The sequence below is a fragment of the Siphateles boraxobius genome, unplaced genomic scaffold (assembly GCF_051911475.1).
Source record: "Siphateles boraxobius isolate OS27281-9 unplaced genomic scaffold, OSU_SipBor_1 6, whole genome shotgun sequence".
NCBI classification, from domain to species: Eukaryota; Metazoa; Chordata; class Actinopteri; order Cypriniformes; family Leuciscidae; genus Siphateles; species Siphateles boraxobius.
This window is the reverse complement of record NW_027509186.1, coordinates 9,760,783-9,786,464: the sequence shown is the minus strand read 5'-3', so window position 1 is coordinate 9,786,464 and position 25,682 is coordinate 9,760,783. Positions and strand designations below refer to the sequence as shown.

The 25,682-nt window shown below is 39.7% G+C and overlaps 1 protein-coding gene across 2 annotated transcripts in view; it reads right to left on the bottom strand.

The window, feature by feature from the left end:
- The window catches only part of arrb1 (arrestin, beta 1), a 50,942-nt gene that overhangs the window by 13,144 nt on the left and 12,116 nt on the right, over nucleotides 1-25,682 (bottom strand). For both annotated transcript variants that reach the window (XR_013195900.1, XM_077207651.1), the window contains exon 2: nucleotides 171-201. Coding sequence is in view for 1 of the 2 variants with exons in the window: in XM_077207651.1 (XP_077063766.1) it covers nucleotides 171-201 (31 nt within the window). In the remaining variant the exon portion in view is untranslated. The remainder of the gene's footprint in view (nucleotides 1-170; nucleotides 202-25,682) is intronic.

The window sequence follows — 25,682 nt, the reverse complement described above, 5'->3', positions numbered from 1 at the left end:
TTGGAACAAGAGATACTTTGTTGTTCAATATTTGGGGTTGCTCAGACATAACCATTTCATAACAGGCTATGCTGTAGACACTGACAGAAAACCTTTGAAGTATCGGATTCTAAACAACTGACACACTAATCAGTAGACATGAAGGAGGGACGAAATTAACATAATATTACCTTTCCATTCGGACTTGCTTTCTTGAACACCCTGTGGAAATACAAGAGTGACACGTAAGATATAGCATGCATAAATTACCCCTTGACAGATATCACTGAATTGGGTGTCTTGAGAAATCACATTTAGACCCCTAAATCATTCATTCTGGAAGCTCCTTACTTTGCGTTTTTACATTTGCTTAATATATATATATATATATATATATATATATATATATATATACACACACACACAAACGAAACTGTTCGTTCTGGTTCTAGAAGTATCTTTTTAAGGATGTGAAGAGAGTTTCCACCAGTATAACAAAAAATGTTTATGAAAATCATTGTCTTGCTTTGGGTCATGAATTTTAACCTTGTCATTTATATGCATGATCTAACCATTACAAGTGATACACATCACCAAATAGTACAGTTTAGGCTTTTTACTACACCAAATTGTTATTAAGGTTTTGTAATTCTCAATATGTCTAAATAATGAATTAATATCTCCAACTTAACTGTATATCAAACTTTATCCACAAATATACAATACACTCATGTCCAGGGATATATGTTTATAAGTGTACTAAATCTCAGCCATGATTATATCTTTGCGAAATGTATTATAGCACAGCTATATATTAAACAAAACAAAAAGAAACTGAGGGTGTTATGTACACAGACAACTAATGTACAAACAGGGAACAGGTGTGTGATAATCAGTAATTCAATGAATATCCATGGTGACAAACGTAAAGAGAATAGAAACACAGGAGTTGTCCATAAACTAATTAAGAGTCCTTGAAAAACTAAACAGAAACACTACAGATTGAGACTATACTGTATGTATCCAGAAAAAGTTGGATATTCTCACATTAAGTGATATTTAGTGTAGCAAATCTCAACTGCTTGACTGTTTATACCGTTCCACAATGTAAACTATTTTATCGCACAGCTCTATATATAAAGTTGGAAATGTACATCAAACTTTATTCACATAGGCCTGCATGTACTACTTATGTATGGCGATAAAATATAGGAAATCTCAACTGCTTGATTGTTTGTATCATCACAAAATGTAAACTATATTATTACCCAGTGATAAATGTATAAACAATATGTACCTTTGTGAAAAGTGCTACACACAAAAAAAATTTACTCAAATTTCTGATGCTATTAAGTAGTCAAACAGCTATAAAAAGGCCACCTTATTTGCAAAGAAACCCCTAGCAGTTTTTCTTACTCAAGGCACAGGATAGAAGTACTGTTTATTTTCCAAGACATCATTTTTTCTTTGTGGAAAGATTGACTGCTTCAGCGGCTCTGAAATAATACCAAATCTATTAGATCCTCACCCACAGTTCAGCCATTACTTTCACAGATAGCACCCTACAGCAAACAACAATTAAATGAAGTCGTAAATCAGCCTGTGCCGATGTGATGGCCTACATTTTTAAAGGAAGGCGTTTTATCTGTTTCTATATGGCCTAAACGAAATGAGCTGTTTTCTTTCTGGACAATGATTTAGGGTGCCACCCTTTTTAAACAACAACAGAAGAAACAAATTAAAAAAAAATGACATTTGGGAATTTGATAAAGTCAAATACACGGAGACACTGGCTATGTTCAGAAGAGAATACTACTGTTACAACTAGTTGCAGAGATGGAGGAAGCAGGATCTATGTGCAGCAGCTTTATTAAAAAAAACCTCAAACTATAACAAACGGATACTCAGGCACAAGGTGAGGAACAGAACGAGCAAAACAAATAACGTTAATAACTGATAAAGAACCAGACAGAACACAGGGTTTACATAGACATAACTGAAGAGCAAATTAACAAGACACACCTGAACTAAACTAACAATTAATTAAACACCATAGAAACAAACAGGCAGGGGGCAGAGGAAGACAGAACTGATTGACAGAAATCAAAACAGACTGACAATGTGACAACTACAGTAGAAAACTGCTTAGGTTATACTGCAAAGTATTCTGCAAGATATCCTGAACTCTGCATACTTCCTTTTTTGTAATCGATAAAACGTTTTTAAACAATAGTATGCTGCAATAGTACGCTGCATGTTACATGATCTCAATTTAGTGAGAGGTGTAAATAAAACCTTTAAAATAAAATAGTTTATCTGCATCTTTAATCTAATTTGGTTTCAATATAATTATCTTTATGTAGATGTCAAGATCATGTTCTGTTTTGCTGAGTTTCCGTTGGTTATGTTCCTGTTTGTCTGCCTGATTTCTTAGTATGTTACCTAGGTTACTCATTAATTAATCATTCTGTTCTGATCCAATCTGACTTCTGACCTGTAATGCTGCCTGAATCATAATCATACACTGTTGGTTCGTTGGCCCGAGGAGGACTGGCTCCCCCGACTGAGCCTGAGTTCTCCCAACGTTTTTTTCTCCATCCTGTCACTGATGGAGTTTCGGCTCCTTGCCACTGTCGCCTTTGGCTTTTGGCTTGCTTAGTTGAAGACATTTAATATTCAACAATAATATTGATCTGCCTACATTGACACCATTATGTTAGAACTGAACAGGGGTGCGACATAACTAGCAACGGACAATGGACAATATAAATGGACGATATAAATGATGAATGTGAATATGGTAAATATATATTTCAACCCCGTATTATGGAGGGAAAAAACCCTCCATCTGTGGGAAAAAAACAAAACAATCCGTGACGACGGTTGTGCAATCCGTCCCTTCAGTTTATAAACTGTACTCACAATATTTTTTATGTGTAAACATAAATGTATAAAAACACGCAATTTTATTTGTGTAAACTCACAATAACAAGAAAACTTTGTGCTTTGTAAAATAAAATAAAACAATCAGGCGTGCTTTCATGATCTCCGTGAACTGGAGCGCGCCTCAAAAATGAACTGAAAGAAAATATAGCTGTCACATTCACCGCCTTCATCGCCTGTGTCTTCACTACACTTCCCATCATCATCACCTGCACCTGCCCCTCATCACCCTCATCATCATCATCACCGTCACCTGTTGTCCTTGTCATTATCTGTGTATTTAAGTTCCCCTCTCACTCCTTTTCATGGCTGGTTATTGTTTTGAGCACACGCTCACTGTTTTGAGTCTTTAATAAACCCTTGCTGTTTAAGTACCTTCGTCTGATCTTTGTCTTCATCCACCCACGTTACAGAATAACCAGCCACAAAATGGACGAAGCGAGTCTGATTCTGTGTTCCATCTCTCAGAATGGCCGTAAGATTGAATCCTACTTAGAGGAATTTATAAAGTACAGCCATCTAACCACGCTTACAGATCAGCAGTTGGATTTATTTTGGATTGGACTAGACCCACACTTCTATTCATGGATGCCACCAGGAAATCCCGTATGACCATTGAGCGATATCTCGATGCCTTGTTAAGATGGTGTGGCTCATCGTACAAGGTCAGTACCGTTGAGTCAGCGCTGGCCCCGTCCAGCACAGAGCCTTCACCGCTGGTCCCGTCCAGCACAGAGCCTTCACCGCTGGTCCCGTCCAGCACAGAGCCTTCACCGCTGGTCCCGTCCAGCACAGAGCCCGTTGATCCTGCGCCAGAGCCCGTTGATCCTGCGCCAGAGCCCGTTGATCCTGCGCCAGAGCCCGTTGATCCAGCGCCAGAGCCCGTTGATCCAGCGCCAGAGCCCGTTGATCCAGCGCCAGAGCCCGTTGATCCAGCGCCAGAGCCCGTTGATCCAGCGCCAGAGCCCGTTGATCCAGCGCCAGAGCCCGTTGATCCAGCGCCAGAGCCCGTTGATCCAGCGCCAGAGCCCGTTGATCCAGCGCCAGAGCCCGTTGATCCAGCGCCAGAGCCCGTTGATCCAGCGCCAGAGCCCGTTGATCCAGCGCCAGAGCCCGTTGATCCAGCGCCAGAGCCCGTTGATCCAGCGCCAGAGCCCGTTGATCCAGCGCCAGAGCCCGTTGATCCTGCGCCAAAGCCCTCTTCGCCGCTGGTCCTGCCCAGCTCAAAGCCCTCTTCGCCGCTGGTCCTGCCCAGCTCAGAGCCATATTCGCCGCTGGTCCGGTCCAGCCCTGACATGCCTCCGCCGCTGGATTTCTCCTACCCGGAGCATAAGCCCGTTAACCTCCCCAAGAAAATTTTGGGTGGCGGGCAATAAATCCATTCCGCCGCGGTCGCCCGAGGGGTCCTCACCGCCACGGTCGCCCGAGGGGTCCTCACCGCCACGGTCGCCCGAGGGGTCCTCACCGCCACGGTCGCCCGAGGGGTCCTCACCGCCACGGTCGCGCGAGGGGTCCTCACCGCCACGGTCGCCCGACGGGTTGCGAATGATGTATTATTTTCTGTATGACCAGAAATGATAGAGTAGCCTATTTTAAGTTGTTTCCACTGTTGAGAGAAAAATGCAAGTGTCCGTGCCCGCGCCTCCACACTCAACACAAACACTTGGATATGCGTTAAAATCTTGTGTTTATTTATGATAATCTTAGCCCTGTATTATTATTGTCTAACCTGTATTATGACTGACTGTATTTAAAGTCTGTTTAGAGAGAACGGTGTCGTCTTAGTGGCCCCTAATTTAATAACAAATGATCATTTAGACGGAAGTGAATCAGTCAAAACTAACTTTAGCTGGAAAAAACATTTTTCAAGAGCCACTATAAAACCAAACCAATCTCTGTTACTTTAAATTATATGTTTATCTCTGTAAAGCTGCTTTGAAACAATCTACATTGTTAAAAGCGCTATATAAATGAGGATGACTTGACTTGACTTGACATTTGACAAATTGCTTTGTTCCTTTTTTTCATAAAAGCGGCTTCTAAATATGTAGCCTAAATGTACTAATAATAATAATAAAAATGATAATTATTATTATTATTATTTGTGTTTATAATTATAACTATAAATGAGTTCACTGAAGACAGTAATATGTTAATCATAAAATCATTTATGAATATTTTATTTTTATATAATAAAACCTAACCTTGTGTTTGTGTTATATTTCTTTTTTATAAGTGAAGTCTTTTTTTGCTTATTCTATTATACTGAGCTTTTTCCTCCCAAAAAAATTGACTTTAAAGGTACAAGTCTAAATGTCGTTTTTTTTAGAAAATTCAAGAAATTATCCATTTTAAAAAATGAAGTTTAAACACAATGCAAAGCATCCGTCATAAACAGGTGGCCTGGTTGAATCATCGTGGGCACGATTTGTTAAACCGAGGGAACAGTTTAAGAAATCGTGAGTACAGTTTATAAACTGAGGGGACGGATTGCAAAACCGTCGCCACGGATTCTTTTTCCCCCCACAGGAGACTTCCCGGGCTCCACTACAGGAATATAAACCCAGTTGAATATAAAAAAGTGCAGTTCAAATATTACTCCCGCTCGTCTTCGTAAGCTGTCACAGTTGCTAGGCGACAATAACAATCGTCCTTCATTTTTTTTTTTTTTATAAAAGTGCTGTTGTCACCGGCACGCAATGACTTATGGGGTAGGATCAGGTAGGATAGGCCGCGAAGGATCCATTTATGTATCCTTCCTTTCATGGGGAAACGAAGGGTGCATTTGGCGTCGCTTTTGAATCAGGGTAGCCTTCGCCGCGCCGTGATGACACAACCGGCCTTTGAATACGGCCTTTGAAGGATGCGAAATTTAATTGGGACAGCCTTCATCGCGCTGCGGTGACGCAATCGGCCTTCAAATATGGCCTTCGAAGGACGCAGCCTTCACATTGGGACACAGCTATGGAGAGGGATCGTGCTACAACTGAAGCAATTAGCATTTTGTTAAATGTGCTTGCTTCGCCCACTATTATAATATCAATTGCTAATTCAGTTGAATCTAAATTGCAAAATGAATTGAATGCTAATTGCTTCAGTTGTAGCACGATCCCTCTCCATGATTGCAAATGCGGTAAATAGGCAGGTTACTTCCGTGTACGCACAAATGACTTCCTTTTACACTGAAATGACTTCCTTTTACACTAAAATGCCTTCCGGTTGCACTGAAAAGTTCACGCACATCCACATATGAAATCACTCGCATATACATATATACACAACTAAAGCATGCATCCACGTTTTATTTTGTAAGTATGTGCGAGTGTTTTATGGATGTGTATGCGCGCATCGGGTTTATGTATGTGCGAGTGTTTATAAGTGTATATGCATGGAAGTTTATATGTATTTGCGAGTATTTATAGGTGTATGCGTGTGTCAAGTTTATATGTATATGCAAGTTATTCCCAAGTGTATATACATTAATTACTAACATAATATGTATTGGTATGGATTTCATATTAGTGTGCACGTGTATTTCATATATGTATTTTGAGCATCCAATAGTATACATGTATATGCGAGTAATTTATAGGTGTATTTGTGTTATGTATGTATTGATAAGCGAAGTTTGATTTAAATCCTACGTGGCGCCTCATACTGAGCTGGACGATGACATCACTGTTTTCTCCAGAGCTGCTGTATAGATAAATTAACAAATTTAATAACTTTTTTACAACAAAAATTAACCATCACTGAACTTAAGCTGGACTATGACATTATTTTCTTCTAGAGCTGCTGTACAACCAAAACAAACGTTTTCCTGATTTTCCTGTCATCACTGTAAAACTGCTTTGAAACAATCCCTAGTGAAACAATCCCTAGTGTAAAAAGCGCTGTATAAATAAAGGTGACTTGACTTTGGTCTTAATTAATTCCCCTTTTTTGCTTTTTGCATTTAAACCTTATGTTTCATTCTGTTCCTTGTCTGGAATCGCCAATGTTATAGACTGTTAAATGGTTGTTTTTCTCCTCTGGTCTCCTGTATTCTTTGTTGGGTTTATTATAAGGACTGTTTAGTTGGATTCCTTTTTGTTGTGCGCTTCACTTCAGCCACAACTACGTGACAGCTGTTCCCCAAAAATGAAAATTGTGTAATCAATTACTTATTCTCATGTCGCACAGTACTTGCTTGATCCGTGAAAACAAATCTCAATGCTTTTTGCGGAAGCTCAAACGTGTTTGCGTGATGCGCAATAACAAACCTCATTAGTTCTCATTAGTGTCAAGCAGGCACACTTAAGCTTTCATTCACCATATTTGACGTGCTCTATTTGCATTGATTAATGTTTACATGTGAATAACAGCCTACTTTATTTTTATTCATCATATAAAGCAACCGTGTGTTTTCAAAATACTTTTTTCTTTTACAATGTCTTTATGAACTTTTTAAAGCGTCAACATTTTGAAATGGACTTTCGGTGGAGGGACAAAAATATCTCAGGTTTCATTAAATATATCATCATTGGTGTTTTGAAGATGAGCAAAAGTCTTATGGGTTTGGAATGACATGAGGGTGAGTAAATTTGCATTTTTGGGTGAACTTACCCTTTAAATCTTGGCAATATGATCAAATAATCAAGAAGCAGATTTAAAAATGCAGCTGATATTACTCTTATTCATTTGTGAAAATTAGAAATGGAAGGTCTAATCAAGCACATTGCATTGTGGGATACAGTGTCATAGATACTGTTCCTAAAGCCTTTGCTAGTTAAACTGTTCTATCAGACCAAGGGTAAAGTTAGCGCAAAAGCTTCTCAGCCAGTCTTTTCAGTGTCCTATGTAGTGATAGCCTACAGGCATGTTTATTCTAGTTAAAGGGCTTCAATTAAATTACCCAGCTTTCCTCTCTGTTAAGTCCTAATGCTGCTGTAAATTAGCTGTGGTGTCTCCAGAAATCCCTCTGGGCACCAGCATATCCTCTCTCAACTTTGCATCCTTATTAGAGTGTACTCATTAATGGACGTTAAGCTTTCAGAGGAAGCATTTTGGTATACGATGAAGAAGTGTGTAATGATGGGGATCTTACAGTTAGTTAGCAAAAAGCTGTTTACTATTAGAGCAGTGAGTGTGAACCATTAGTGGCTTCAAAAACACAAGTTTGTGGGATTTTTATGGCTTTAGCATTAGAGCACAAATTTGAAGTGGTTTTAATGGCACTGATGTACCAAATGTGTTGTACAAAACTGATATAAAGAGACCACAATATTAGCTTCACAATATTAACCCCAATTAAGGTGGCCTCAAAATGACTAGTTATGCCAAGCTCTAAAAGATTTTATCTGGTAGAAATTATGAGTAGAAAATATTTTTAACAAATATTTATCCAATAAATCACGAATGGCTGGAAAGGTCATGTAAATTCATTAAAAAAGAGTGTGATCCCTGAAGCGCATTCAGCTCTCAAAACTTCTGATATATTTAGTTTCTGTAAACCGCTTTATATTAGGTGTCTTTAAAATTAACATTTGAAATCATTTGAAATAATTTCTAGAAGGCATGCGGTCAGTTTTCACATCCCTCACTTGATGTATTAAATATTTTTTGCAGTGTAAAATGTTAGTAGCATGAGAAAATGTTGGTAAATTAATAAAATCCCACTCGTCAGTCCACTACATGCCATGCAAGTTATTATTTTGGCCATTGCAAAGTCACTGTACATGATTTTTGAGAATCCATTTTCAATATTTTTTAAATAATTAAAAAAATCTGTATATGCAATAGGTATAACTTTATATTAGCCTGCTATTATAATCATAAGAGATTATAGTTAATAATGATATTGATTTCGCAATAGGAGAACCTGCAGAAGTGTTTATACTATAATGATTGTAAATATCGACTATAGTTCAGTATAGTTTGTACTCAGCCTTCTGTAAGCTACTGGTAAAATCTCTGGCTACATATACTACAATTATCAAGTAAAAAAGAAAATTTTCATGTTTTCATGTAAATGAACGGCCAAAACGCAGAAACGGTTTTCCGTTTTTAGTTGAGACAGTGTCGTGTAAACTTAGAAAAGGCTGGTTGTTAGGGAATTGCTAGGTGTTTGCTAGAATGACTGATAGTAGGGGTATACATGTTTTCTTCCCAAACCGTCATGCTACGTACGTCACGGTTCGGTGCATACAGTCAGACGACGAATACAGTGAGTAAAAGACCATTCACACTCCAATCCAGAAGGTGGCGCGCGCGGTAATGCAACCCTGTTTCCTAACCGCCACAACAGAAAAGAAAAGCAGAGGAAGAAGAGACGATCTATGCATCAACCCAAAACAAGGGCACTTATTACCAAGTCCTTGGTAGTTTGGACTTCCTAAGTTCGTCTCAGGATTACAAACTCCCGATGACGGGAGGGCGCAAGTTCAGTGATTCTGCAAATGGTACAGCAGCGTTCTTGATCACGTCACTCACCTCTCCTTGGCTACTCTGGTTATCTGTACCTACATTTACAATAAAACTAAATATGTACACCAGCCTGCCTCTTTTTGTTTTAATTTTAAAAATCATAAACGTATTAATAGCCAGACAAATGTTCAGGCAACGCGTACATTGATTATCTTCACTGCATGTATATTTTTTAACCAAACCAAATATAAAACACAACCCCACCTTTTTTGGTTTTCATTTTAAAAATATGAAACATTAATATGTGGTTCAGGCAATATGTGCATATGTACTCTGATTATCTTGAATATCAATGAAATGACACAACCCTGTCTCTTTCATTTAAATGGCAGTTTTAATTATCAATATCCATTTTAAAAGTGTAAGTATAAAGTATAATTTAAAGTTCTTAAATTTAAGAAATAAAGCAATCAAACAATTCAGGAAAACGTACAACTAACTCAGGGGGGACTAAATGCCGCTAGTTGAAACAAACTGTAATTTGCATTACTGTCTGCTCAAAATAAATGAAAATAATCCTAGAATAGGGGATTTGTTGCTTTGTCCTGTTGTACCAAACCCGCATCGAACCGTGACCCCAAAACCGAGGAACGTACCAAACCGTGCCTTCTGTGTACCGTTACACCCCTAACTGATAAACATTTATATGTGTTTATCCCCCCATTCATTTGTCAGCAAAAGTCTGTCAGATGATGCAAACCGAGTCATTTTACATCATCCAGTGGCCATCATTCATCTTGCCAGCTGTGAATCCTCCCTTTAAGGGTTCCTCTTCAGTCACCAGCTGGGATCATTAGCCATGGGACCAAAACATCCTACTACAGTACCATGAGCCAAAAAAGTCATGTTTTACTACCAAAGATTTGAGAGCAGATTGGCTGCTACAGTGCTCCTGAATATGTCATGCGTATGCAAACACCTGGGAAGAGAAGCAGCCATTCAACTTGCCTCTATGCAATCTCCAGAGTCAAATTGTCTTCATCTAAATCAATGGCTCATTCAGTGGAGCCTCTTATTATGTTCCCTTGGCTCAGGCACTGGCAGCAAAATAATGACAGACAGTGATTTAGATCATTTATGGCAATTACAGTGAAATATATTCAGCCTTTTCACACTAAGCTTTCCTGAGAGAAATAAAGAGGAAATGATCAATAGGAAAAGGCAAGGCTCTAGAGTAACAAAATATTCATGAGGAGGAAAGGGCAGGATGTGAGATGTGATTATAAATAGAGCTTCTTCATTCTGTTCTGTCTAAAAAACTGGTCATAAAAGTCAGAACCTTTACAAGAGGTGTCTATGTTTTATACTCACACTGTGAACATTGGGGAAGCTACTTTGAAACTCTCTATCAAAAAGGATAATAATTAAGGTGATCACATCAAACGAAAAGCTTCAGCATGTAATTTCTGCAGACTGGAACAGCAAAAACAGTTTTAAATACTCCCCACCCCGTCAGCCATCGATCGAAAAAAAAAAACTGATAGCCCCGCCCCCAAATCACACCATATGTTGAGTCAATGTCGATTTGAATTACTAGACTACATTAATCTGGATATCAGATTACTGCTGTTTTCAAGCATTCCCCCCCCCCTTTAATATCCTTAATATTTTAACATTTAATGCTTGCAGAAGATCAATAATATATGTATGATGTATACATGATTTATTAATTTCTGTGATTTTTAATACATCCTGGCTGCTTCTACAAACCAGGAAGGAATTAAAAATTAATTATTTTAGCTGAGCACATGACGTGGTCATGCCGTAAACCCTGATTCATCTGGAAGGAAATTAGTTTGGAGAGATATTCCCAGCATTCATGTCCTGTAATAATGTGTTCAAGAAAGAATGTCAAATCAAGAAAGACCGCAGTCATGTATAATGTTTTGTTGATTTATTTTGATTTGATATTTTATATACAATGCAGAAAAATCCAATAAAAATAAGAATTTTATAAACAGAATTTTATGACTGACTTTTAGAACCAGCCACAGTGATATTTTTTTTTAAGTTTTTTAAGTTATTAATGTAATGCTCAGATCCAGAGAAGATGATTATAAAGTATCATAAGATTTATTATGAACTCAGAATAACAAGCCAACATGTGAGACAGTGTGCTATGCACAAACAACAGCCGACAATGAACAACACAAAGGGAGGAACTTAAATACACAGTGATGATTAACTAAACGGTGAACAGCTGTGATATTAGTTGTTCATAACATAACGGTGACAATTAAAGGTTAAGTGTAGAATTTCGACAAAATTCCCAAGCAGTGCTAAAAGGAATCGCTCAACCGAACAATATTTATATAAAGCCACAAACTGTTTAGAGAAGTCAACCTACAAATGGCTTAAATATAGTTGACAAACTGTTGCTACGGAACCAAGGTGATCTTTAGCCTTAGGAAGTCGAGGACAACACTGGCTTTTTAATGATGATGTAAGCCTAATTTTTTAAATTGCATGCATAAACTACCTACATTACTGAAACAGCCATAAATAACTGTCATTTAAATTTCTAATAATATTACTGTTTTTACTGTATTTAGTCAAATAAATGGAGCCTTGGTGAGCATAATATTCATTCATACTTAGTTCAAAAAATCTTACGGACCCCAATATTTTGAACGGTGTATATGTATCTATCTATTGTTTTGGCACAATTTATTTCAGATAAACCAAACCTCTAAAAGACATAAAAACAACAAACTGTGGTATCCTTGAAGGGAAGTGTCTAATTTATAATATTTAGGCTATTAATTTTACCATACTATTCATAATATTAATGTATTTGGTCAAATGTAACAATAAATCTTGGTGGTCTTACAGAGGAGCTTCCTAAGATCCCACTGCAGACTGAAACACTGATATAAACAAGGCAATTACAACATGTTTTATCTCAGAATTCTGGGTCATAACATACAGCACAGAAGACCTCACCACATGTAGCCATAGGAATTTATTCTTTTCTCAGAATAAATAAATAAACAAATACTTGCAGCTGCCTCTCTGACCTACATTTAGCCTCATTCACAAAGCCACATTAGAGTCGGCGGAAGGAAAGACATATTGAGGCGCATTTGAAAGTACATTTGATTAACCGTTTTGCTTGAAGTTGCACACAGTCTTCAGAGAGATGATCATTTTTAGATAGATGCATAACCATGAGACCAAACAAACTTGCTTATGATACAATTGAAACTGTAATTGTTGGGTTTTGGGATTATTTTTAGAAATGTTTTCAGATTTGCAATTACCTCAATATTATGTTAAGCTTATGCATGTTGATATATCAGCAATGTGTCAACTAAATGTAATTTTATAAAAAGCTGTATGCAATTATGGACCCACCACAGCTCTACAATGGCTGGTTTGGCCATACATAGACACCTGGCATTCCCTAAAGGCATTAGATCATGTGTTAACATAAACATGCCAAAGACAAAGGTTTCATGAAAATAAACCTGAGAGGCACCAGGAAGCTTTCAGCCCATAATGTGCTATCTCACTCCGGGTTGTAATAGCCAGGGAACATAAAATAAGTGATTTCAAAGTGTATGTATGAATTTTTAAATATGGTGCATGCAAGACTATATGCAATCATTATTGTACTCTTAAGCTAAAGCAGCAATACTGACTGGCTACCGGTGTCGTTAAATAAGTTAATTATTTAGACCTTATTCAGACTAAATTAGTTACAATTTTCTCATTGTGGGGGTACAGTAGCATGTTCTGAAAAAGTGTACTGTTTTTATTTAATTATTTTGAAGGCTCACTAAATGAAACAATAATAATTCATCCAATAATGAAATTCTTTCATCAACAGACTTTCAACAGACTTTCTCACAAAGTTTGCAGATTTTTCTCTTGTCTATACAATGAGAGGGGATCGGGATGGATGCTATAAATTTCCAAATAGAAGTAGTATTAAAGAAATAGAAGTAGAAAAGTAGTCCATGTTGTCAAGTACTCAATTATGCTCCTCTAGTTAGCTAAGGAAAACAGAAGCAAAAAGATGCATCCGAGCCTGCCCTTTTAAGCCCTTTTGTAATTTTGCTACCCAAATTCCAAAGTTGGACGAGCCATAAACTTTAAAAATGAAGGGGGGGGGGGGGGGGGGGGGGAGAATGATTGCTGCTGTGACTGCTATTCTTTATTCGTTTTTTCCCAATCCCAGTCTGAATTCTGACTTGTGATGCAACCTGAATCATAATGACACTGTGTTCATTCGTTGCCCAGAGAAGAACTGGCCCCCCAATGAGCCTGGTTTGTCCTAAGGTTTTTTCTCCATTTCTGTCACCTGATGGAGTTTGGGTTCCTTGCCACTGTTGCATCTGGCTTGCTTAGTTCGGGACACTTAATATCCAACAATATTATTGATCTGACTGCACTGACACCGTTGTATGAGAACGTCTAGGTTACTAATGTAACCCCCATTCTCTGAAGGAGGCAACGGAGGCATTATGTCAGACTGACGTCATGGGGTCTCGTCTGGAGCCCATTCACCTCCAAGTTGTAACAGAATGAGCCAATAAACATTGTCAAGTGAGATTTGCATGCCAAGTCACACCTACCCATACATACGGGTATAAATAGCACCGGCATTAATCACTTCATTCATGTCTTGCTGAGGAGCAGAGACAGAATCCCGGCCATTCAGCGGTGGTTCAGGGCTGTGCCAGGGGGGACATAACGTCTCTGTACCCTCCTTCAGGGAATGGAGGTTACATTAGTAACCTAGACATTCCCATTCAGTTCCCATTCAGTCATGGGGTCCATATTGAAAACGTCATAGCCACTGAACTGTGTCACGAGTGTTGGAGACGCAGATGTTGGTAAGCTGCCCCATGTCCTTTTGGAAGGTGCTCTCACAATGCCGTAACCTACTGAGCGAAGTAAGTCCAACGGGTAGTCATCAATACCAAACGGGATGGAAGGGACAGGACTTACTCTGGGGACAATCGGAGCTGCTGTTCCTACCCCAGGGAAGAGTGCTTTGGAACTCAATTCCCAACATTTCAGCCATGCCCATAATGGAAAAGCAGGGGAACACTACGTAGACCACACCCTGCCCGAAGGTAAGTAACGTGTGGTGGTACACATACAGACTGACCCGTGGGGCAGTACTAAATATGGAAGACCTCTGAGGTAGGTCCTACCTAACCAGGGAGAAGTTACTACTATGTACAGAGACATGGCAGAGCAGAATCACCCAGGGAAAGACACTGGTTTACAGAGGGGGAAACCATATCATGGAGAATACACATATTGGATTACCGAACAGGGAATCACAACATATGGGCATCTATTCCAGTACGAGAGCTGACCAGCCGGGCATGCACACGAATACTGCCTGAAGGATGCTGGAGGAACTCGAAACAGGGTTCGCCGAGAGGGGATCTCACCTGAAGAGCAAGTAGGCCCTAGGGGGGCAGCGATGAGTGCTGGGGCCGAACATGAGAAATACAAATTCCCAGAGTAGAGGCAGTGAGTGTGGTGCACTTACCTGGCTCCGTGGGTCCCATGAGGGACTGGGCAGGAGGAGTGAGGAGGCAGGGCGTCCTAAAAACGTAGACCCCCTGCTGTCCGTGGCGAATGCGGGTGTGGCCAAGAGTGAGGAAGGGGAGCGTCGCTTACTGTCAGCACATACCCAGTATGACCCATACATTTTGGAAACTTTTATTGAGAATGTGGGTACCAAGGGCCAGCAGCAGAACAGAAACTAAACGAAACACAAGATTCTCCACCCAGCCTCTGGGGGAGCGGTGCGTTCACCATGACCCGGATCAGAGCAGCTCCCTCCATCTCTGAGCCACCCGTCTTAGGGCCGCTTTGAGGGTTTAGCGGTCTGGACGGGCTGCATCGCCTTCCTGCGGGTGGCTCAGGGTGGACGGGATTTCTGAACCTCCCCATGCAACCGATGCCCACGGCCCACAAAAGCATGGCCGTCAACTCTGAATCTGATTCAGCGTGAGCAACCACCCCAGAGGGGGGCAGCTTAGCTTCCTCAATCCTCTCCAGAGGACAAAAGCCCACTCCCCGATGCATCGATCGACATCTGATCCTCATCCGGAGCCCCGAATGAGACACAAGGTGACACAACGCAAGGAACCCACACCAACATTCGGCAACTCGATGGCACATTGCATGCTAGAGGAGTAGGTGGTTTGTGGGGGCAGGCAAGACAAAGAAGCTCCCACTGTAACCCTCAGTTCTCCCAGAGTGCTAACCAGACCTGCTGCTCTACTACGAGAAGCGGCGGGGAGATGGGTAGCAGCAGAGGGGACTTGTGCCTTCGTATTGAAGAAGGAGAGTTGAGACAGCAATGCCAACAGGGACATCCTCTCACAGTGTGAGCATGCACCATCCACGAATGCTCTCTCAGCAAGCTGTTCCCAGGCATGAGAGACAGCGATCGTGGCAGTCAGATGAATTCAGGTAAGGACCGTATCCAGAAACACAGCCGAAAGGCCCAGGGGCAAATGCTGCAAGCTGAATGCAAACACCGTTGGAATGTGCCTTCACACTGGCAGAGATATCCCACGACAAGCTGCAGGCAAAGTAGCAATTAAAATAGCTTTTTTCTGAGTGTTCTCCTAATAGCAATTAAAAATGCTGTTATTTGCTCTGTAGAAATTTACTCTTCAGTAGAGGTGAGTTGAAAAGAGCGATCACTGTGCAACTGCTCGGACTGCCGATCAATAAAGCAGGTCTCAAGCAGCCGCCAATAAACTGGTTGTCTTCCCCTGTGTTTTGTCCTGTTGTTCTCTTTATTCATGGACTAATAGAGAATGGCTTTCTCTTCAACATTGATTAGTACAGCAGAGGTTATTCAGTGATAGCATTGACCTGCTAATCGCTCACTTAGCTGTGGCAGCTTTGCTTTAGTCTAGCCTTCAAGGGATGATGCAAATGGCATTCTCCATGAATCTTCTTGCAGAACTGCTTTATAGATTAAATGAAATAATTTAATAATTGATGATCTTTACAACGGAACTGAATCAACACTAAACTGACTTCAGCTGAACAGCCGAAATGCATAATTTTCCTGCTATCACTGTAAAGCTGCTTTGAAACAATCTGTATTGTATAAAGTGCTATAGAAATAAACGTTACTCAACTTGACAACAGCTACATCACCTTGTCTTGTCGTTAAAGTAGTGTTTACAAATATGAATAATCATGTGAAGCATATTGTATGCTTTATACACAGTGTTCAAAGTTCTTTAGTCAAAATACAGGCTTGTTTTTTCACTTTGAACAGCAAAATTGTTTTCAACATTGATCATAATAATAAGAAAAGTTCCTGATCAGCAAATCACAATATTAGATTGATTTTTGAAGGATCATGTGACACTGAAGACTGGAGTAATGATTATGAAAATTCAGCTTTGACATCACAAGAATAAATCACAAGAATGACATCACAAGAATAAATTACATTTGAAGAGTGTAAATATAGTGCTGCAGTGATGATGTGTTTTTGTAGGCCAACCGGGAAGACTTCATACTGTTGACCTGCAAAACTTAGCAGGTTAAGCTCATTATCCAAGGAAGATTGTTAGTTAAGCTTGTTAAGAAGTCCCATGCTGGTATTTTCAGTGGGGTATTATCCTCCTTTAATCAAAAATAAATAAGTTCGACTTCTATAGTGGATTGTCTATTATCTTAATAGCATCAAGCTAAGTTCAAACACAAACTGTACGTTTAACAGTGAAACGCCTTCCACATTTCCACGAATTCCAAGAACAGGTTAAATCTGTGTTCAACTGCATCCCCTTCATCCCATGCAGCCTCCAGCCCTCGGCCTCTGAAGACACAGGATGTGCACCCAGGAACAAAGAGCATGGGTGGGATCGAGGCAGGTGGGGGTTGACTGGGGGAGGAAGCGGAAAGGATAGATGACAGGCCCTCTCTGTTTAGCACGCTAAGCATGACTTCTGTCGGTCTTACACATGCAAGTCTTCATCCTACAGACTATCTGGACATCAGCATCTATTCTGACAAGGAGGAAAGTGCAGAAAACACTTAAACACCATCCTAACAATAGAGACAGACATGGTCCATGATTAAACAGAGTAGCATATTTTCAGTTCTATAGCACGGATTCACAATATTTGGCACTCTGCACTGCCTCACTTTATGTTCTTGATTGTAACCAACAATTAAAATCATACAATATTGTCATCATTTGGGAAAAAAAAATTGAATTGATTTTTATTCCAATAAAAACCTTACTTTTTTTTTTTACTTTTTTTTACAAAACTAATTTAATGATCAAAAAAGTACTGTAACTGTGCCAAAATGCTAAAAACCTTAAAATGTGTAAAATACTGTAACTGCCTGGACCCTTTTCATTTAATAGGCAGACAGATAAACTCATTGCATTTTTAAATTGTTGTGTTTTTGTCAACCATTTAACCATGTTACCAAAGAAATTTTAGAAAAAAGAGTGTATAAAGTTGAAACATTTGGGATCAGATCTTTGAGTTTTTGAAATAAATCTTTCATGCTCAGCCAGGCTGCCTTTATTTGATAAAAAATAAAACTGTATAACATTATTATAATTTTAAATAACTATATATTCATTTATTCCCGTGATTCAAAGCGGAATTTTCAGCATCATTACTCCAGTCTTCAATGTCATGATTCTTTAGAAGTCATTCTAATAAGCTGATTTGCTGCTCAAGAAATATTTCTTATTATTGTCAAAGTTGAAAACAGTTGTACTTGCTTAATATTTTTCTGAAAACTGTAATGCATTATTTCCAGGGTTCTTTGAAGAATGGAAAGTTCAAAGGAGCAGCATTCATTTTAGATAAATCTTTTTTAATAATGTAAAAGATTTTGCTGTTACTTTTAATCAATTTAATGCATCCTTGTGTCACGTTTGCTGTAATGAAGCGCACGAAGAAAGAGATAGAGAATAAAAAATAGTCTTTAATAAAATAAACAAAAAACACTCAAGAGGTTATTCATAGGAGCACAAACGAACATTAAACTAAGACAATACCGGACAAGGGAACAAAGAAAACGTCTCTGTGTCTTACTTGGGAGCCCATTTTACAAAAATGGCTAATGAAATTGATGAGTGGAATTTTTATGACTAGCCACTCCCCAGACATGCAGTGTGACGGATCGTCTTCCACTCCCTCGTAATTAGCGCCACCCCGTCCCGGTCCGAGCGGAGAAGACGCGTGACGCCACTGACGGACCAGGATGCCGAAGCCGCCACTTCCCTCCGTTGTCGGGGCTGGGAGAGGACAGGTCGTGTCGCCGAAGCCGCCGCCCCCTCGCACCTAGACCCAAGGAAACAGGGAAGAGCGTTCGACCGCTGGACATCGCACCCTTACCTGGACCCATTCCATCTCTTCACTACCCTTCCTTCACGACTCCCCGGCACAACGAAGAGACCAGATCCCCTTTTGTTTTGACACTTCATTTCCCCCATTTATGGACATTTTCTGTTTATTTTATCTAATAAATGCCTCTCCGAGGCTTGACACCACTCCCAGTGTGTCTGTCGTTTGCCCGCCCCGCTACAACGGGTATATAAGATGGCGGCCTACGCGGCAGATGCCATATGCCACAGGAGCCTGCTGTCTTCTCCCTTAGCATATTCAAGCGGTTCAGCACTGACTGTGCACACTCATTCATGAGACATGCCATCATATTGACTGAGTCCAGCTCCATATCCAAAAAAGAGATACTCTGCACAGGGGCGACACCGTTCTCTCTAAACAGATTTCAAACGCGAACCTGTGATAGACGCTGATGGCGTTCACATGCGCATTAAGAATTGATTCTATAGTTTTTGCGTTTGAATATATGTGCGAAGGTTTGTAATTCCTTACAAACCATACCTAAACAAACTACTTGTCTTGCCTATAAATTTTGATGCAGAATTTTATTTTATTTTATCACATCGGGTAGGTGCGCAAACCGAAAATTCTACAACGCCTTATCTGTAGAGTGGTATAGGGATCCTCCATAGGGAGAGGCTAGTTGGCACTTCAGCACTGCATTGTCATCGGGTCCAGGCGAAGGTCCTTCGTCAGATCTGGAAACGGCCTGGATCCGGCAAGCTGCGGGAAAACCTCGGGATAAACAAAGACACTAAAATTAGCGTAGATGCCATTCTTCTTATGATGTAACGAGTACATCAGGATTTAAGGGAGGTGTTCCCAGTTCCGGCTGACCTAATCTATGCAGCCTAATATTGAATTATAGAAGTCCATAATGTATTATGTGAATACTAGGTTAGAGATGTGTTTTTAGTCTAGCTTTGAACTGATAGACTGTGTCTGCTTCCCGGACAATGTTAGGAAGACTGTTCCAAAGTTTTGGTGCTAAATAGGAAAAGGATCTACCGTCAGCAGTTGATTTAGATATTCTAGGTATTATCAACTGGCCGGAACTTTGAGATCGCAGTAGACGTGAAGGACTATAATGCATTAAGAGCTCGCTCAAGTACTGCAGAGCTAAACGATTTAATGCTTTGTAAGTAATCAGCAATATCTTCAAATTTATACGATGTTTAATAGGCAGCCAATGCAGTGTTGACAGAACCGGGCTAATATGGTCATACATCCTGGTTCTGGTAAGAACTCGAGCTGCTGCGTTTTGAACTAGCTGTAGTTTGTTTATTAAGCGTGCAGGGCAACCACCCAGTAGAGCATTACCATAATCTAGCCTTGAGGTCATGAACGCATGAACTAGTTGGCTAGGTGGCTGAGGTGCCTGAGCACCAGGTCTTTGTTCGCTCAACAAATCTCGAGAGAGAGCTAGAATGTTAAGAAGGCATCTGCCCACTTCCCTTAATGGGACAAGGGCAGCCTCTGCAACATTTGTAAAAACACGGGGAGACAAAGACAGCCTAAAGGGAAGGACCTTGAACAGGTATACCTGACCCTCGAAAGCAAACCAGAGAACTGGTCTGTGTCGAGGCAAAATCGAAGTATGTGGAAGTATTTGTCCTTCAGGTCATTCGCTACGAACCAATCTGGGGGGCTAACACACATGATAATGTGCTTCTGAGTTAACTTGAACAGTAGCCATAACCCACCGCCTTTCTTGGATATGGTGAAGTAAAACCCTGACTTCATCTCTATGCTGGAGGGACAGGCTCTATTGCGTCCTTCGCCAACAAGACTGCAATCTCCACTCACACGACAGGCATGTCTTTGCCTGCCACCGAGGTAAATAGGACACTGCTGAACCTGGAGGGATGCCTGGAAAACTGAATAGCATAGCTGAGTCTGATTGTGAAATGAACCAGCGGGACGGGATGGGAAATGCCAGGCTCCCAAGCTCCATGCAAGCAGCACCAGAGGGACAACCGATATACCTGCAGAGGGGCAGCGAGGAGTGCTGGGGCTCAACCCAGAAAGCGTAGTGTCCCGAAGTAGAGGCAGTGAGTGTGGTGAGACACTTACCCAGCTCCAAGGATCCCACGAGGGGCTACAGTACCTAGTGACGAGACGAGTGAGGAAGCAGAACGCGACCTCTTGGCCTGTGGCGAAAAGGAGGGTTAGAGGCTGAGAGTTAGGAAGAGCAGCGTCACTAACTACCAGACTGCACCATTATGATTCAGAGACTGAGGAAACTACTCTTTTATTGAAAATTTAGGTTGCTAAATGGAATAGAAATGAACTCTTTTGAAAGAAACACAATATTCTCCAGCTGGCCCTCTTGCGGGGAAGGAGGTGTGCTATCACCACCTCCTGATTCAGTGCAACTCAGCTCAGCCATCGCATGCAGGGTGCAGAGGTGGCCTGTCCAGTGGTCCAGTGGTTTACTAAGTAAACCTTAGCAGCCAAGGGTGATGTCAACTGCGAGCACTCAGGGTAAGGTGGAAAGTTTCACTAAAGCCTGATGCCTGTGGTGCCCGAGAAAGCATGGCCGTCAACTCTGAAACTAACCACTGTGGCCCTGTGCTCTACAGAGAAAGCAGGCTGGAGGGCAGCTGAGGGGACTCCACCCTTCACAAGAAAAGAGAGTCACTATCGCAATGTCATAATGGTCATATTCTCGCAATGAGGACATCAATCATCCATGAAGGCCATGCTCAGCATACTTGCGGCCCAAAAGTGTGACAGCAATTGTGGTTGTCAGCAAGGCCAGGAAACGACTGCATCCGGAAACACACAAATGAAAGGGCATCTTGAAAAAGACTCTCGCCGCCCATGATTGCTCTTTTGGGGAAATCTGCTTTTGCAAGTGAAGCGTCCATGGTGGAATTGCTACACTTAACTCTGCATAGGGATGTGCGTAAGTTCTTCTAGCAAGAGAGTTTTGATTGCTGTCAGCAACTACTCGGCTCTGAAGCGGCCCTGTTTTACATTGTTTGTTTTTTACAATAGTATTTGTTTAATTTAATGAATTTAGTTTTTTTAATGTTAACTGAAAAAACAATATCACACAAATCAGGATTTCAAAATATAATTAAGAAATGTCCCACATTTTGGCAACAAGGTTACAATATTATCTAACCTAAAATAAAATTAACTTAAAGAATATATAAAATAATATACTTGTAATGTTTATTCTGACCTCCTAAGATGTATGATTTTTTTCCCGAAGGTTAAGCTCCTCACTGTCCACTGAACTGCACTGCAAAAAAAAAAAATACTTTTAAATTTGTTTCAGACCCTAATTTGTGCCCTATTCATAAAGAATGCCATTTGCATCATCCCTTGAAGGCTAGACTAAAGCAAAGCTGCCACAGCTAAGTGAGCGATTATTAGGCCAAGGCGATCACTGAATAACCTCTGCTGTACCAATGCATGTTGAAGAGAAAGCCATTCTCTAGCAGTCCATGAATAAAGAGAACAACAGGACAAAACACAGGGGAAGACAACCAGTTTATTGGCAGCTGCTTGAGACTATCTTGCTGTGGCAATAGATTTTGCTCATGGTTATGTCAGAGGCTTTCAGCCTGAATCAATAAATGAAGTCAGTGCTCTTAACAAACAGTGGTCGTGCCCTTTCAGATGTTGGGCTGAGAGCAAAGCCTCTCCCCTCACCACCTCCACTCATTCACTGGCAAACAACTGCCATCCTTTACATTAAGCCAATAGAGGTGCTTATTATAATCATCATATAAAATGGTAGTGGTATTTATTGTGATTAAAGCATCTAAGATCTGCAGTTTAAAGTGAAAATAAATTGTCCAACTCTTGTTAAAATGGACTGAAACAATATACGATACTCTATAAAAACATTGGCTGCAGTTGCCAGAACTTTACATAACAAATAGAAAGACAGATTTTTAAAGATTACAGGATGTGATTTTAAATTGACAAAATTCCATCAAAACACATACATATTCTAAATTAAGGTAGTACTCTTTGCTTAATATTTATCAATTATAAATTAGTAATTTATATATTTTTTTATTGTTTTTTATAGTTCTTTTATGTGTACTGCCTTGTTAAATATTATGCAAATTTTAACCATATTGTAACATATAATACAGTTATTCACCTAACAGACTGTAACATTTTAACTTTTTCAGTTCAAATTACTAAGATGTTTTACAGCGTACATTAACTTTTTAAGGTCAATACTTTTTGTTTAAAAACAGAGTTTTGCTTTTTTGGCAATTACATGTTTTATCTTATTATCAAAGTAATTTATACTTGTTAAATATATTTAAACAGTGATGTATTTACAGTAACAGTAGAGTATTTTGCCAATTTTAACTATATGGTAACAAACAATACAAATGATCAATTAACAAGCAGTAGTATTTTTACTTTTTTCAGATCAAAATATTAAAGGGTAACTAAACCCCGGCTCAGAGCCTGACTCCACCCACTGGCAATATTTGAAAAATGCTGGAAAAGTGGCCAGAGCCCAGCGGAGGGGGGGCGTGGACCTGAGACGCATCTCTCTGTAAGAAAGGGCGTGGTTAGCTGTTAGAACAACTTCCAATAGGAAAATTCAACTGCAGTAGCCACCGTTCAACCTGAAGAGGGCAGCCCTCAGACGTATCTACACCATATATTGTAGAATTTAAACACTTTAAACCCAAATGTCAAAAAATGTACTCGAATCAATGAACAGCATTTATGAAGCTCCATTCTTACAGATCATTCACTTAAAAAAGTTGTTTTAGTGTTTAGTTACCCTTTAATATGTTTTACAGCGTACATTAACTTTTTGCAAATACATTACTTTTGGCTTATGACCAACACAAAAAACATCTGAATTCAGGGAGCTTGTTGGGCAAAACATAAAGTCTGTATGTATGTTTGTGTCAGCTAAGGGAACAGCACAGAGACCACAAACTTGATGTTACCTGGCATATGACTAAATCGCGTTTTTTTTTTCCCAAACCACTTCAGTGGAAATCCCGCCCTGCAGCCGATTTAAAAGTTTTCATTGGTCATGTCAATCACTGTACTGATTGCCTACACCAAACACTGATCCCTAAACCTACCCGTCACTGTAACCTAAACCAATGAAATCGGCTGCAGGGCGGGATTTCCGCTGAAGTGGTTTGGGAAAAAAAATCACGCGACTAAATCTAATTGCTTCCTCATGTCATGCAGGTCAAAGGTCAATTGAATATATCCAGCGATTTGACACATTTAACAATAAAATTGTGTCAATCATTCTGATGTGTCCTGTCTGAACTTCACAACCAGTAAGACATTCCCTGCCTGATACTGCTCTGATGAAATACTGCGTCACATTGTTTATGTGCAACTTTATGACTGACCAAACTGTTATTTTAGTATCACTGATATACTATAGTTATTGTTAATATTTTAAATTAGTTTTGATTTTAACTTTGTTGTGGGTTTTTGTCATTTTTATTAAAAAATGAAAATGTTTTTATGGGATTTAGTTTTATTTTCAGTTAACAATAATAAACCTGAACTGAGACAATATTCAAGCATGCTCTCCAAAACTGGTTTAAAATGCAACATTGAGTCTTTTCTTTGTGAATTGGTTTGTTTGTTTGTATGGCACATGATCATGAAGTGATTGAAAATGTTGACCTGCTGACCTCTACTCGGTTATAGAAATGAGGTTCCCTAGGGCCCCGGTGTATCTGGGGGGCCCAACAAGATGATCAATAATAAATGCAGATCATTACTCCCGATAGGAAGATCATTTAATAACACTGGGGTCTGTTTTCATTATCATACAGAAGGACCAACAAACCCTTAGGCTTGCTCTGGTCATATATTTAAAATTACATTGTCCATTTAAATCTCTCTTAAAACTCTATTTGTTGGTAACTTGTAGTGTAGCTAACTTGTATGGCAGAGCTGCTTGACTGCAGTTTTACTTAAAATTACTGGTAGCTTTACAAACTCCAGTTTGTAGCTTTTTCAACACTGGAAGGTCCACATAACTGATCCCTGACTACTGTAAATGAGATCAGATCTGCAAAGTTCTCATTTAATGTGCGTAGCATAAACTGATTTTTGGCATAATTTTACTTTCCACTCTCCAAAAACACTGGACATACTGTACACATAACACTGTGACCAAACCATGTGCAAAGCAACAAAACATCCAGCCACAAGTAATTTATCTATGCTGAAACTGAAAATGACAGTAAACTCCAATCAGAATGCCAATCATACTTTTTTTTAAATATACCAGCCAGTGATGCTGTAGTCACAGATGTGCACATACTGTGGTTTTACCAAGTACCCAAACACACACACACACACACACACACACCCCACCCCCACCCCACACACACACACACACTCAAACACACACACAGCTGAACACACCCAAACACATTTTGAATTTGTTTCTATTGTGTAAAGTTCTACAGAAATAAAGTTGACTTTACTTGTATGCATATGCAGTATATATTTACAAAATAAACAGAAATGGAAAGGTCAACATTTTTTTGATTTTACATAATTTTGATTTCTCAATGATCAAATTAGGTAGCCTATATTTAGAAATGCAAGAGGGTAAAAATTATTTCTTTCTTTACGAAAACATGGAGTTTTGATTTCTAAGTGATCAATTTATGTATGTATAAGTGTTTTCACACATGATTGTTGGGTGTACAGTAGGTCATTGGGAAATGATTGTAGCATTTACATAATATTGCCAAAAGTTTGGGATGTCTGCCTTCACATGCACATGAACTCTAATGACATCTTATTCCTGATCCGTAGGGTTTAATGTGGATTTGGCCCACCCTTTGCTTCTATTACAGCTTCAACTCTTCTGGGAAGGCTTTCCTCAAGGTTTAGGAGAGTGTTTATGGACATTTTTAACTGTCCAAGTGTTTTTAACTGTTTAAAGTCTGT